Raw genomic sequence first — 15293 nt, forward strand, 5'->3', positions numbered from 1 at the left:
ATCATTGAATTGTAGGATGCATTAGGTTCGAAGGGACCTTTAAAGTCCACCTAGTCCCACCCCCTGCAGTGAGCAGGGACATCTTCACTAGAGCAGGTTGCTCAGAGCCTCATCAAGCCTGACCTTGAATGTCTCCAGGGATGGAGCCTCCATCACCTCCCTGGGCAACCTGGGCCAGCGACCCACCACCCTCAGTGGGAAAAACTTCTTCCTAGCACCCAACCTAATCTCCCCTCTTTCCATTTAAACCCCCTCGTCCCATCGCTCCCTGCCCTGGGGAACAGTTCTTCCCCAGCTTCCTACAGGCACCTTTCAGGGACTGGAAGGGGCTATAAGGTTGAACCAGCCCAACCAGCCCACTTCTCTCAGCCTAAAGCACTCTCTCTCAGCATCCTTTTAACCAAACCAGGAACTCCTCCAACTCGAACCAAACAAAATCAGAACAAAACCAAGCAGAGTAAAGCACACCACAGAAAATGTGTACATCACAGAATCGTAGGGGTTGGAAGAGACCTCAAGAGATCATCGAGTCCAACTCCCAACCCATCTTTTTCTTAAGACTTCCCCTTCCATGTGCTCTCATTCATGTGCTTCTGAGTTTTGCCCCTCACTGTGTGGCAAGCTGAACCAATTTGCTAAAATAGAGGAGAAAATTAAGAAAGAATTTCTTTTTTCAGAACCAAGCTGAATTGGGTGATGTTTCCATCAGACAAGAAAACATATCTGGCACAACACAGGGTGGCAGAAGCAGGGAAACTGAGGAGGAGGAATTGAGAAGGGCGATGAGACAGGATAACACCTAAGGATGAGATGGTGACAAAGTGTTAATTCAGCTCAGCTTTATCATGAAACTATACCCACAGTATCTTGAGAAATCAAACCCCATTTTCTTATGAATAAAGTTACCTCAGATGACAAAGTGAGCTACCTAACTCACTTTTGCCAGCTCTGAAATGGGGAAAATAGGTATCTATATAATCTCATTTATTTAATCTCAATACATCTTCACACAAGGCTGTTTCCAGAGCAGAGACAAGTGTTAAAATAAAAAACAAAACCCAAACAAAAGCAGACCCATAATAATCAAACCAAAGAAGCCTCAACCAGAAAGCAAAGTCCCTGCTCCCTAGGCAAACCGAAATACTTTCAACTGATGAATTATTCATTTTGGTTTAGAGCAGAATTTACAGTTATTTAATCTTTGGATAAAGCATATAGTTAAAAAACAACACTGAACTCCCCCCCCAAGTCTTTAATAGCACTCAACGAAAGTGCCTTAAAACAGGCATACAGTCACTGAGTCTGCTGCCAATCTTAGATTTATTCCCCACCACCACCCTGAAAAAGAAGATAAACCTCAACTCCAGCACATGATTAGAGGAGAAGCAGAAAAATCACTGAGAAAAGAAATAAAAAGACAACAGAGGTTCATTAAAAAAAAAAAAAAGAAAACAAAAAAGAAAACCCTAAGGGAATTTTCAGTCTCATAGTTCTAATGAGAGGGGTTGAAGAGAAATAGTAAAACAAGAGAAAAAGAGGAGAAAAATATAAAATAAATTCTCTTTGGGACAAGAAATAACCAAGAAGATCAGGAAACCGAAGCGGAAAAAGAGACTTTTAAGTTTAACCTCAGGTTTTCAGAGAAAGGACTCTTGTAGTCTGTGCTGTGTTCCCAAAGGAGGACAAGCCACACGACAACATCGCCGCACGCAAAACTCAGCATATTTCATGAGCGGGGAGGCTCAAGAAGAGAACGGGTCAAGGTTGATAGCACCAGCACAGCAGCGAGAGGGAGCTTGCACTGCAGTTGTCTGAACCACACCTAGTCTGCAGTTAAATATAGAACTTTACTTTCTGGAACTATTGCTCCTCTTAACCTTCAGAGCATAAATATTCGGAGGGATAAATATTAAAAAAAAAATAAAAATTAAATAAATAAAAGAGAAAAGGAGAGAGGGAGAAAGAGTCCTGAATCTATTGGCCGAAATCTAAGCCCAGTGACTAATAAACTACCCTGGGAGGATTTCCAAAAAAGCAGTAAAGACTGGAGAATTGAATTACAGAAACCACAAGCAGCATTCTGGAAATCCAGTATAAACCAATTAGTTCCTTTAATACGCCTACCCTGTACACGGGCACTTATGTACATTAGATATTTAAGTATATGTGCTGGTTCTCTAACTCTAAGCTTAATTATATCAGGTTGGCACCAATGTAATAATTAATTGCACTGGAATTTTTGTTGATTTAAATGGTTTTAAAAAAAAGAGGAACTAGCCCTTCAACCCTCACCCATGTTATTTGCTCCACGGGATAAATCCTGACTGGTGCTGGGTATTTTTAGTTGGAAAGCTTGGTCCTAGGAGCAAACCTCTCTCATTTTTACAATCAAATTGAGATTCATCCCTTGAAGTCCTCTCAGCTTGTCTGACGTATCGACTTCTAGTGACTGTCTTTCTTACCAACCGAAGCCAAGCCAAAAGCATGTAGCACAGTCAAGTGACAGAGCAGCTTGAGACTTTGATCCTCACCCAAAAGATGTTTATACAGCTTCACAGCAACATTTTGGAAGTGTATAGGAAGTAGTTCTGCATTACCTATGCAAGAGTTTCCATCAAGGTCTAGGTTCAATCCTCTTCTCTTCAGGCATTTAACTAACTCACCAGTTAGGTCTCACTGCAGAAGGCTCTTCTTGTATAGAAGATGCACACAGCCCTCACACGAGCTGTGTTAGTGGGATGGAATGATCTTCTGCATCTCTGTTTCTCACTGCTGAATAGCTAGAAGCTGAGGTGAACAAGTGCTTTGCTGACCTTCCCAGAGAAGCAGCTCAAAACTAGGTGTCTAAATCCCTGTGTACACCAAGAGCACATCAAGATGCTGTTGGACATACAAATGCAGCCCAAATAAAATTGCATTTAATGAAGGAAAATAATTCATTAAACTGAGTAAGATACCTCCGATCACCGTCAAAAGTTAATCCTTCAGAGGAAAATCCATTTACCAGACAAACAGCACCAGACCACAGGCAAGGCCCCACCCCATTTTAATGAGCCAAATGCTTATTCCTGACCCTATGGCATCAGGTGAACCTGATCTGCTTGGGGCAGACAGCTGGGAGTCTGGTTACCTTCATCCCAGCTGCAGTTACGAGTCGGATTACGGACAAGCCTGGAAGACTCTGGTGACTTGTAAGTGAAATTAGTCGGCTTCTTCCTAAGGCTCCCAAGAGAGCATTTCTCTCCCACTCTTTCAAAACTTGTCACATAAAACAGCTCATCCTTACAGCTCAACTAGGCCTATTAAAGCATCACAGTTAAACAACCATATTCCCAACTTGCTTTACGGTGTAGGTTTTACTGTCATACAAAGCTTTTACCACGGCTCGAGTTCACGGTGTTCTCGCCTCAAGTAAAACTCCTCAGCCGTGCTTTCCAGTACCCACACACAAGGCCACAAAATTCCCTGCTTGTGGTGACCCAGCAAGACATTTGCAAATTAATATTAAAGCCAGGATTCATATAGAATCACAGAGTGGTTTGGGTTGGAAGGGACCTCAAAGATCATCAAGTTCCAACCCCCTGCCATGGGCAGGAACACCCTCACTAGACCAGCCTGACCAAAGCCCCACCCAACCCGGCCTTGAACACCTCCAGGGATGGGGCTTCCACACCTTCTCTGGGCACCCCGTGCCAGGGCCTCCCCACCCTCAGAGTACAGAATTCCTTCCTCACATCTAACCTACCCCTGCCCTCTGTCAGCTTGAAGCCATCACCCCTTGGCCTGTCCCTGCTCTCCCTGGTGACCAGCCCCTCTCCCACTTTCCTGTAGGACCCCTTGAAGGATTGGTAGGCCGCAATTAGGCCTCCCCAGAGCTTTCTCTTCTCCAGGCTGAACAAACCCAACTCTAGCAGCCTATCTATAGGAGAGGTGCCCCAGCCTCCTGATCATCTTCGTGGCCCCATGGCAATGTGGCACAAGTCTCCATTCACCAGCAGAGTAAGAAGAAAGGCCCAGCAGCAAAGACCTCACAGTGCACAAGACAAGACGCAGTAAACAAACCCAAGAACGACAACGAAAAATAAAGAGGGTCATGAAAAAATAGATCAAGTGATTATCTGTCTGCCTACATAACTGGACGATTTCCAACACCAACACCAACTCAGTTCTTTTCATATAGAAACTCAAATCCCAACACCTTTCTAACAGACACATACCAAACCATTACAGGTTGTCTGGACTACTCAAGAGCATCACAGCAGAGACCGGCTGTGGGAGAGAGCTCAAGGAGGAAAGGGTAACGCCTGCTTGCTTAGCTTTCCTTCTCTGCTCTGTGTTTCCACAGCACAAAGGAGGCACCATCAGGATTCAAACAGCAAATAACAGTGGTCATCACACCTTATGGTGGACAGAAACCAAGAAGGAAAACACCCTAAAGAGCTCTACTTCTACTTCAGATGACTGAAGTATTTCTTACACAAGGGCTTAGTAAGGAAGTGGTATCCTCCTGAAGGTACACGGAGCTGTAGCATCCTTGCCACTCTGCATACTGCAATCAGGACAGATATACAACGAATTGTATTAGTTGGGTCTAGAGGAGGTTTCAAACACTGCAGAGCAGGTTTCAGACCCTGACTTTATTTCCTTTGGAGAAACATTCAGCCAAACCTGAAAACATCAGTGCAGGGCCAGGACAGAATATGGAAACACTCAGTTACTGGTCTCAGCCGTGCGAAGACCCCGTGATGGCCTGCAGCCACACAGAAGTATGTCCATCTTCAGTGCAAAAACCCTTGGGGGTCAGGGTTTTGGTCATAGCTTAGGCAAAAGGAGACACTCTCCTGCTCCGAATCGGTTCCACACACCTTTGTGCAAGCAAGAGGAAAGAGAAACATTGCAGAAAGGGCAAAATTCCATCCTAGAAGTCTGCTGGTCAAAGACTCAGTTGCAGCACACACACACACAGAGTCACCCGGTGCTTTCACAGAAAGGAGATTCCTTATGCTCTCAGAGGGAAGAAAACTCCTCCCAGCCATTTAGCCCTTAACAGAACCAAGCATTCATCCCTAAACTACATTTTGAGTTCACTAGCCCTTTTCTATCACACAAAATTATCCACAAAAGAGCTGTTACTGTATGCAGAGGGAAAGGCAAAGCACGTAGGCAGCCAGGAGACCGGGCTGAGAGTGCGCTTCGTCTCCACAGGACTGAAGAGCTGGGAGCTCTAATGAGCACCCGCCACTCTGCATATGTATTTGAAAGACCCACTTTGCTCTGTGCTGTTCCCAGCTCATGTAAAAGGGTTGTAAGAGGCTTTTTGGACAAGGAACCTACTGCCTGTTAGGCAAAGTTCTGCATCCTGAAGAACTGCAGCGCTGCCGAGATGCCACTATTAACTGTAGATAACATGATATATTACGAGGATAAATCAGTAAATTGGGAAAAGAGAGAAGGAGAATGTAAAGAGTGTGCAGAACCCAACCAAGACAGAGCCTGGATTAGGCTAGAGGGAAAGGTTTCTCCAAAAGTAAAGGAGAAGCTGAACAGTCTCAGCCTGAGCCAAGGACAAGATGTCTTAGGGGGTACAAAAAAATGTAGTATTGTCCAAAGCAGCGCACCGTTTTTTCAAGCAGAAAGGGGTGAAATAGCTCCTCCTACTCTACAGCTGAGAATCAAATGATTACACTGTTATTGGCTTGTGTGATGCTAAAACACATCCATGAAAACAAAGCTGGGGTTCATCAGAGCAGATAACAGGACACTGCATTGGCTTTACAACACCCACACCTCCGTAAGCCCGAAGCGACGTACCTTTCCATAACAGCCAGGCACTCCTTTCTCCACGTGAACCGACTGCCTCGCCGTAGTCTGAAGGTCCCAGAGGTAGCTGTGACTGGGGGAGGCGTCTGTCTCCATTCTGGCTCTTCTATTGGGATAGGAGCGGGTCTCATGCTTAACGTAGCCCCTAAGAATAATAAATAGCGTGTTTCCTAGTGGATTTAAACCTCACGCCCATTCTCTCACTCCTGCTCATGAAAAAAAGACAAGACAGATGATGAAACCATTAAAACTAAAAAAGTAAAGCATTAGGAAACAAAGACACCTTAAAAAATACAAAAAACCAACTAGTTCCCACCCCAGCCTCCAAGCTGGAGAGGTACCAGGAGACCATGGAAACCTAAGGGACACCTAACTAAGCTGATAGGGAAAATGGTCCTGTCTTCATCAAGAGGAAAACTCATTTCCAGAAAGGGTGAGCTATGCCCCAGCTGGATTTATTTAGGTTGCACTTCTGGGAAATAACAGGTTTCTATTTAACTGTACAGTAGTCTCAGGAAGGAAAACGTAAATTTATACCAAAGGTATTTCGATGTGTCTGAAGAGCTGAGTGAACACTTGAAATAGCTCCTTCAAAAGAAACACACCCTGTGACCTGTGCAAACACAGGCTCACAAGTGCCAGGGTTGCCTGAAAAAGTCACTGAGAGCAGATTAACACCACACCTTTCCTCACCTGTCCCCTTCTATAGCTGTATTCCTCCCTTCAAGAAGCCTGAGTTGGAAAGCATTGAGCAAAAGACAGGACTTCAGGAAAGGCCCCCTGAAACTTACCCCTGATTCTTTTCCACAACAGCCTCTCAGTTAATAAATCAAGATAAATCAAGACACACCAGGAGACTGATCTTACTTATATCCCTTGGTGAAGATGGGAACGTGGTATAGGACATTAGTAGGTAAAGCAGGGTATGTTCTGAAGGACAGCTTTGTGCTCAGCAACTTCCCTGGAGGGAAGAAATAGCTCTTCTTGTGTGCAAAAGAAAGGAAAAAAAAAAAAACAAACCCTGGATGTATGAAAAGATGAATCACCACCTAGATCCCATCTGCATCCCGAGTTCAACTGGAATTCGCATGCTGAACTAGCCTGGTTAGATCCAGGAGAAGCAGGCAGCTCTCCTCACAGGAGGAATACAGTATTGTGCCCATGTAAAAGCAAAGCTGAGACAGCAAATCCCTCTGGGTACCCAAGCTTGCTCCAAATAGTTAGGACTTAATCTTAAAAACATACTGCATTAGTGAAACAACACGGCTTTTTAATTTAAAACAGAGTAAAAGGGTTAAGGGAACTTAAAGAGTTTAACCAAGAAACAAATCCCTGCAGTTAAAAAGCAAGGAATTAGCTATTTATGCACTTGGCCGTGTTCCTTTCCAGAAATGCACAATGAGCCTTTTCCTCACTGCCAGGGGCTTTTGCATCTGTGTTAAAGGTAGCAGAGCCCAAAATAATTTCCAACTTTTACCCAGGAGAAGCCTGTAGGAAGCGAAGCCCACAATCTCTGCCTTGCACACACCACAGACAGCGATTCTTGAGTAATTCCCAGCTAACCGATTACTTTGGTTTATTGACACATTAAATAGTTCCTGATTTACTGAGAGGCAACTTCAAGGGAAGTTCCTTACCTATTCTTCCTAGTACATGCCCAGTTTAGGGATCTGGAGCAGTATCAAGTTTCTAGGCTTTAAATACACTTCAAAACCTAAATAACTTCCAAAAAAAGAAGAAATACAAAAGAAGGATAGAAGAACAGGATAAGGAATTAGCTTTCCCTGCTAATTGTCTCAGCAATATACTCTCCATAGCTGAACATTTCACGTCCTGGGGAAAGAGAGGAGCATGCAGAGCACTTCCATTAAATTTGCTCAAGATTTTGCAAAGATTGATAGTAAAATAAATAAATATTCACTTAAAGCATCGATTTGCTCCTGATAAGTTCACTAATATTGAATAGGATGCCTTTTTTGGGGTTTAGTAGCCTTCCTAGATCAATTTACCTCTCTTTTCTATGGAATAACATCGACAGCAGCAGCAGGTAACAGAGGGGGATGCTGAGGATTACAAGGGAGCCCCCCCAGTTTTGTGCACACGCATGAAGACAGAAGGACTCGAATACTTGCAGAGGCACCAAAGGCATTTGGCGCTCTCTGCCATCTGGATGCTGCCCTGTGTACCCTGTCCTAGGGACCCTGCTTTGGCAGGGGGTTGGACCTGATGGGTGCTGGAGGTCCCTTCCAAACCCTACGATGCTGTGACTCTGTGATTCTGCGAGCAGCAGACACATGAATTGCTGCCACAGCTGAGAAGGTAACCACGGTGCTTCTCTTCATTCCCCTTCAATTAAGTGAGGAGTTGGGGGACCACATCGATTCTGCTGTTCCAAAGCTTCACCGCAATCTTCTCGCCTCCCAACCCCACTTCTTTACAACTTAATAAGTTACATCCTAGTTACTAGGTCAGCTGCTTTTTTTTTTTTTTTTTTACAATCTCCTCAAACAGCTTTTTAAGCAGCAGCAAAACTTCTCTCTGGAGCAGAATGAGCGGAGGAAAATGCAGTACAAGAGATTTTCATCTTGGTATATGCATCAAAAAGCGAGACATCTCTAAGGGGTGTAGAGGTGAACCGTCTGGGAAGAGCTCCTTTCGCTGAGAAAAATGAAAAGAGACGTATCTCTTGCTACCTGCCAGCACTGAGCACCTTTAGCAGCAATACAGACTGCTCTTTGGGCAAGCCAGAGCTTTCTGAAAGGCGAGGTATGACTTCGGGGGTGCTGCACGTGGGTTTTGGGGAGAGGAGGGAAGAACGGCGCCCTCCAAAGCGGCTCTATCTCCGTATTGAAAACTCCTCCAGGCAAAGGCTTCTCTCAGCACATCCCAGCTGCTAGCCTGAAGAGTGAGTGCTGCTTTTAAAGGATTTTAAAGTGATCCACATCACACAGCTCAGAGAGGCCCAGCCACGATGCGCGGAACGGTGGGAGCAGCCTCAGGCCATCTCCCAGCTCTGCAGCCCCATTTAGTTGCAAGCCTTTGCAGCAAGTACCTATCATACATTATACTGATAAGAACAGATGTCACACTTTATTTTTAGCTGGGCTGACCTGAGATCACATGATAAACACCTTTCAGTTACTACTGAGCCAGGCTAGATTTGAATCAGCAGCCTGGCCAGCAAAAGGTTCCCTACAGAGCTCATTGCTTCGATGGGAAGGATCAGCCCGGGGACTGTTTTCTCTGCAGCTCTGTAAAATAGTCAATCACCAACGAGATGTTTCCCAGCATAAATCTCATGGGATATCCAGTGCCTGATCTTTCTTTTTCCCTTTTTTTTCCTTTGGTAGGCTTTTCTTTTATAGCTAAACAAGAACTGCTATGGGAATAACACAAGAGATGCTACATCTTGATAATAAGTACCATTCTCTTTCCCTTTTGTTCAAGGAGGAAGAGCACATGCTTTTCTTCAAGGTGACCACAGCTGCCATCCTATTACAGAAGAGTGACAGAAATAAATATCCAGTCTAAATGGAAGGAGCCTGCATCCATCTGTAACTCCAGCACATCATTTCTAGGTGCCAGCGTCAACGTGCGGCACACAGAAGCAAAAGGCACATCTAAGTTACTTCTAACAAACTCTTCACATCACCCAAGGCCTGGTGCCAGCCAAACCAATCAGGCTAACGACTACCAAGATAAGGAGAAATATTTATTCATTTATTTGAAACCCATGGGCTCTGAAAAAAACCCAAATCAGTATGTTCACAGAATCACAAGGTTGGAAAAGACCTGTAAGATCAAGTCCAACTGTTCCTGTTCTATGTTAACCCATATCTCTCAGCAACTCATCTACCCATCTGTTAAACACCCCCAGGGCTGGGGACTCAGCCCCCTCCCTGGGCAGCCTGTGCCACAGCCCCACAACTCTGCCAGGGAAGAACTTCGCCCTCCCAGCTGAGCTGACCCTGCCCTGGGGCAGCTTGAGCCCATTGCCCCTTGTCCCATCTCCTGTCCCCTGGCTGCAGAGACCATCACCCACCTCTCTATAACCTGCTTTCCAGGTAATTTTAGGGAGTGATAAGGTCATGGTTATTGCATATATTAGCAGAAGCAGGGCTGGGGGGGGGTTATGATCTGTGAGACTTAAGTCTCTTTTGGAGTGTTCCAGCTTGCTGTTGTCTGAACCCCTGCCACCAAAGAGAGGAGAAACCCAGGAACTACCCATGCAAACCAGCAATCAAACCCAAGGAAATAACAAACAGCATATTCAAAGAGGTCAAAGCAAGCTGGCAAATTCCCAATGTGATGGAATTGCTGAGTCCCTTCTGTATAGGGGTGACATCTGGCAGTACCTCAACAGCAGCAACATCTCAAAGCTGCCCAAAGGCTTCACACCACCAAGTTCTTTGCTTAGCAGATGCAGCACTGCTTGTGATGATTTCAAGTGTTACACAGCACTATTATACATTGAAAAAAAAAAGAAAAAGAAAACCTCTTCTGATGTATTTAGAAATCACCTTTTGTCTGTTAGATTATTAGGAGCTCCTGGCCAGGTCCAGTAAAAGAAGACCTTACAGGCCAAGCAGGCACAGGAAACAGTCTCATCTTTATCCAGGAGACAGGAAAGCGAGGTGCAAAGGTGAAATCATTTGCTGAGAGTCATACAGAAAAATCAGCAGAGCGCAGGGAAGGCTACAGTTCTGCTGCATGATCTCCAGTCCTTCCCTCACAAAACAGCTCTTCTTTCTTTAGAGTTCATAAATTGATTGTATCTGGTGGTGCAGTCCTTCAAAACAGGTTCAATTTGAAGCAAAAGTTTTCTTTCTATTACTACACAAACAAATTCAGCCAGAGAAGTGACTTACTCTGAAGATCCCATATTCTAAAATAAGGAATGAAAGAAACAGTGGGACTAAAAGTTCCCACATAACTCACTGGTAACTTGAATGCTTCTGCAGAGGGAAACCTGGCTCTACTGCCCAAAAGAGAAGAATTGGGATTATATTCTTGGAAAAAATGGGATATATGATATTAGAATGTGTAATCTCTGATTAAGTGAGCAAATAGAAGCAGCATGTCAGGCATTTCACCTCTTAAAGTTTCTTCAAAGGACAATCTCTTTTGCTCTATAGGGAGCAAACCCACAGCATCGCTGCTTCACGAGCATGGAGACTCTGCTGACCATCTCATTTGCTGACTCAAAAGAAGGCAGCAGAATGGCTTGTCTAGTCTACTAATCGCAGGATACTCTAAGTAGTATCCAAAACTTAGGCTCCAAATCGGGTTTATAACAGTCATTTCAATCCAGGGCTCTTTGGAGAAGGTTGATGCCTCTCTTGATAACCTTGGATACACTTGCATGGTAATTATCTCCAGGCCAGCCACTCTGACCTGATATATAGTAGATGGCAACAATTCAAAGCAGTGGATTATCTGACAATAAGTAAATAAATACAAGCACATTTTTCTCAAGCAGACTTTTCCAACAGGAAAACAGAGGGGTTCCTCCCTTTGCCTTGGTCTCCAAAAAGAAACCAGATGTTATTGTGTTCTATGGGGAATTTAAGTGCATCCCAGTGGTCCCTTGGCAGAGGCAGAGGAGCCATTGGGCCTTTTTCACTTCTTGAAATGCTGTGTAAAATCTGACTTATAAAAAAGGTTACACTGAACCACCCATCATTCAGGAAATGTTTCTAAAGAAAAATGAACAAGGCCCCAGACAAGCAGAGGTTAACGGGCATCCATTTCAATGTAAGCCTTCAGCCTCACAAATCTTCCTCCCTTAGACACTTCTCAACAGTGAAAGGACAAATGAAACATGAGCTTGTGGATACAGGGAAAACAAAGCAGGGAAAGAGGAAGAAGTCTGGCAAAGAGGAAGGATGCTGGGAAGATAAGGTAAAAGGCCTTGGGACAGATCCACGCATGGTATTTCACTGGCAGCAGAGGACTTTTGCTTTGGGTTTTGGTTGGGTTTTTTTCTTTTTTTCTCCAAAATCCCTTTAGTTCTCCCCACTATCTTACCTTCCTTCAAAGAGAAATGGCTGAGAGGTACTCCACAGGGTACAACCCATGATGCTTTCAAAGCAGCTGCTACCCAGAGGTTGTACCCAGCATCTTCACTGGTCCTTAACGGCACAACTCCAGCCATGCAAAGAAATCAAGGCTTGCTGGCCATCCCTGCAGCTTGCCTCACAAGCATCCACATTCCCACTCTTTAAAACAGTTTTCCAGGTGCTTAACAGGAAAGGACAGGCTCAGCTGTCACTCTGAACCCACCCAAGTTTAAACTAAAGCATTCCCAGGCCAACTGATAGCTGGAGCCTCTTCTATTCAGCTTACACACAAAGCAGAAGTTTTGAGGATCTGTTTTCACTGGAATTTTTCTTAATAGAATTCTGGATATTGAAGCCAAGTTCACATCAGAGAGCCTGGGTCTTAAATTCTTTAAAACAATTACACAGTTAATTTAATCACCCCATTGTTTAAAGGAAATTAAACGTAAATATTTTGCTCTTTACAATAAAACCACTAAAGGGAAAACTAAGAACTGTGGTCAAACTAAATCTGTGGAGAAGAACAATGCAAGGAAATTAATTCCACTGTGAATTTGAAGATGGCTCATTAAAGATAATAAGGAGCTTTACTTTTTTTATATTTAGGATCTATATTGAGATTTGGAAAAGCAAGTGGGATTTGAGAGATGTGTCTCCACATTATCACTGTAACTATCGATACCCCATCCATAAGCTTGAGATCCAACCCAAAACCCTCTGAAGCCATCCCAAAGTTGCTCTCCAATGGACTGTGGGGGCTTTTATCTGCAACTTTATATTATGCAACCATTATTAATGGTCTTTATTTGTTCAACATGAAGAGCCTCGGTATGTACGTCATGTTAGTTGACTACAACTTCACAGACTGCTTCTGATCCCCAGATCCAGCTAGGGGTGGGAGGATAGGACAAGCTACCACGACTGAGGAGCTGGACACACAGCTATGGATGAGTCTGCTCTGGGTGATACGCTGTGAAGCAAAGCACAGATTTGTTCCTACTCTCCTAAAAAGTAAACTGGTCAGAGGGACTACCTCCACAGTACACCAAACCAAGGGAACATTGACAAAAGGCTTCTTTTCCATAAATAAAACAGCAGGAGATGTTTAGGCTGTATTTGTTTACCAGGATTTGTCTTCTCAAGCTGGTACCATCTGTAAAATGCCCTTTTCTTTTGTTCACTCAGGTCCGACCCCTGCTGCAGCAGCCAATGGGAGATCCGGCTCTGACTGATACCTGTAAAGAACCAGAAGAAAACACACACAGACACACAAAGAAAGAGAAAGAGGAAGAGAAAACTTGTTCTTTTCAAAACATTTTAAAGTAGTTTATATACTGATAAAAGGTCTTGTCTTACAAAGCCCAGGAACTCATGTTTCAATCACAGAAGAAGTCGACTTCAAACTTCCCCTCCCATCACTAACTTCCACTTCTCCCTGTTGTTATATCCAACCTTACCCAAGATGCACACTGGGAGTGGAACAATCAATTTAAGAAGCAAATTGGGAAGCCAAATTTAAGAAGCAAATTGGGAAGCCAAATTTAAGAAGCAAATTGGGAAGCCAAATTTAAGAAGCAAATTGGGAAACCAAATTTAAGAAGCCAACTGGGAAGCCAAATTTACCGCTGAATCAAATTGTCCCCAACTTCCCTGGTTCTTAAAATTTCTCTGCCTGTGAAATGGGAGCAAGTCTTTTCCCCACTATTACATACAAACAGTGATAGTGAGGAGATTGTTATCATTGGGTGCTTGAATAAAAAAAAGGAAGATAAACATAAAAAAACAGTTTATATGATAGAGATCAAATCAGCCCTGAAATGGAGCAAGCCAACTATCAGCAGCTAAAACAACGGCCAGAAAGAAAACAGAAAGGGCAGCTGGCTGTCAGCAACGGAGGATTCGAGCTCTAGGTATCCACAGGCAAGATTAGGGACAAAAGGTTCCAGAGGTTTTAAAGCAAAACTTCTCAGAAAACAGGAAAAGGGGAATAAAGTCCTAGAATTAGTTATTTCCAAAGTTTGTCATTGAATGGAGGATCGGTGCAGAGAGGGGAAAGAAGGAATATCATGGAAAGGAGCCGAATAAAGCAGGAGATTTGAAAGCATGCCAGGAGACAAGCTGCACGTTCATTCCATTCCCTACATTGTTTGCTGAGTAACTGAAGCAGTGTTTCAAGGAGGAGGAACCTCCTGAGCTCTCCACAAGGCTCTTAAGCTATCAGAAAGGGTTAACACCACCTAAACTCTCCCGAGAACTATAGCTTCCTGCTTTGAGTAACAATATACTGCCAAACACCACCTGTGCCAACACCTGCTTGGTGCTACGGCTGAGGCAGGTAGAAGGCTGGTTTCTACAAGGAAACCCAACTACCTCTGCCCTCCTGAGATGCATCAAGGTTGTGTAAGATCTCATAATTATACTGAACTCACAGCAAACAACTCCCTGTAGTTTTACCATTCCTATATGGTGGAGGTTTATGATGCTTTTGTTCTTTTTTTGGATGTTGAATGCTGAAGCCAATGAACTTCAGAATGACTAAGCTTGACTTTCAAGAAAGCCATTTAGGAGGGTTTATTCCCATCAGATTTTTTAAATCATGGCATTTATGCTCCTTGTTCTTCTTTATAGAGAATCCCAAAGCCTGCGAAGTTTTAGCTGTCCTGGGAAAAAAGGGATGGGTGTGTTTTGTTTCCAGTGCAGATGCTTACAGCTATTCAGCAGAGCTCTGCCTTCAGAACATACCCTGCTTTGGTTTTCTTTCCCCTCCATCTACTGGTGGAAGAACTTTTTCCATCTATTTGTGGAACAACTTCTTCCTGGTAAGGGTGAGGGAGCCATGGGACTGGCTGCCCAGGGGGTGTGGAGTCTCCTTCTCTGGAGAGATTCCAGACCCATCTGGACACCGACCTGTGTGCCCTGTCCTAGGGACCCTGCTTTGGCAGGGGTTGGACCTGATGATCTCTAGAAGTCCCTTCAAACCCCTGAGGTTCTGTTCATCTTCTTTCTTAAAGCCTACTCCTAGGAACTGCCTTTGCACCAAGCTGGAAGAGTTCAGAACCAACTGGGGCAGTCGGGAGTTGACTATCCCAATACTGGAATATTTAATTGCATTTATGCTACCAGGGAAGTGGAATTATTCACCCAAAACACAAATCTTTAGTAGATTCTGCCAGTTTAAAACAAGCAACCGATCAACTGATACTAAAAGAAGTCAGTGGAAGTTGAGAAAACTCTTTGAGCTCAAAACAAGGCTTGGGGCCAACAGGAATCATGCAATCACAGAATCAAAAGGTTAGAAAAGACCTTTAAGATCATCAAGTCAAACCATTCCTATCCTATGCTAAACCAACATCCAACTCTCAATCAAAACATCAAGTTCTGAAAATCTGCAGCTTCTCATCTGTCATGATTTAC

General features: G+C 43.9%; 1 protein-coding gene across 2 annotated transcripts in view; it reads right to left on the reverse strand.

The window, feature by feature from the left end:
- The window catches only part of HMBOX1 (homeobox containing 1), a 131803-nt gene that overhangs the window by 26865 nt on the left and 89645 nt on the right, over window positions 1-15293 (reverse strand). For both annotated transcript variants that reach the window (XM_084262185.1, XM_084262186.1), the window contains exons 5-6: window positions 13004-13114; window positions 5812-5965 (exon numbers count right to left, since the gene is read on the reverse strand). In XM_084262185.1, the coding sequence (XP_084118311.1) occupies window positions 5812-5965; window positions 13004-13114 (265 nt within the window). The remainder of the gene's footprint in view (window positions 1-5811; window positions 5966-13003; window positions 13115-15293) is intronic.

Source organism: Gallinula chloropus (genome assembly GCF_964237585.1).
Source record: "Gallinula chloropus genome assembly, chromosome: 3".
NCBI classification, from domain to species: domain Eukaryota; kingdom Metazoa; phylum Chordata; class Aves; order Gruiformes; family Rallidae; genus Gallinula; species Gallinula chloropus.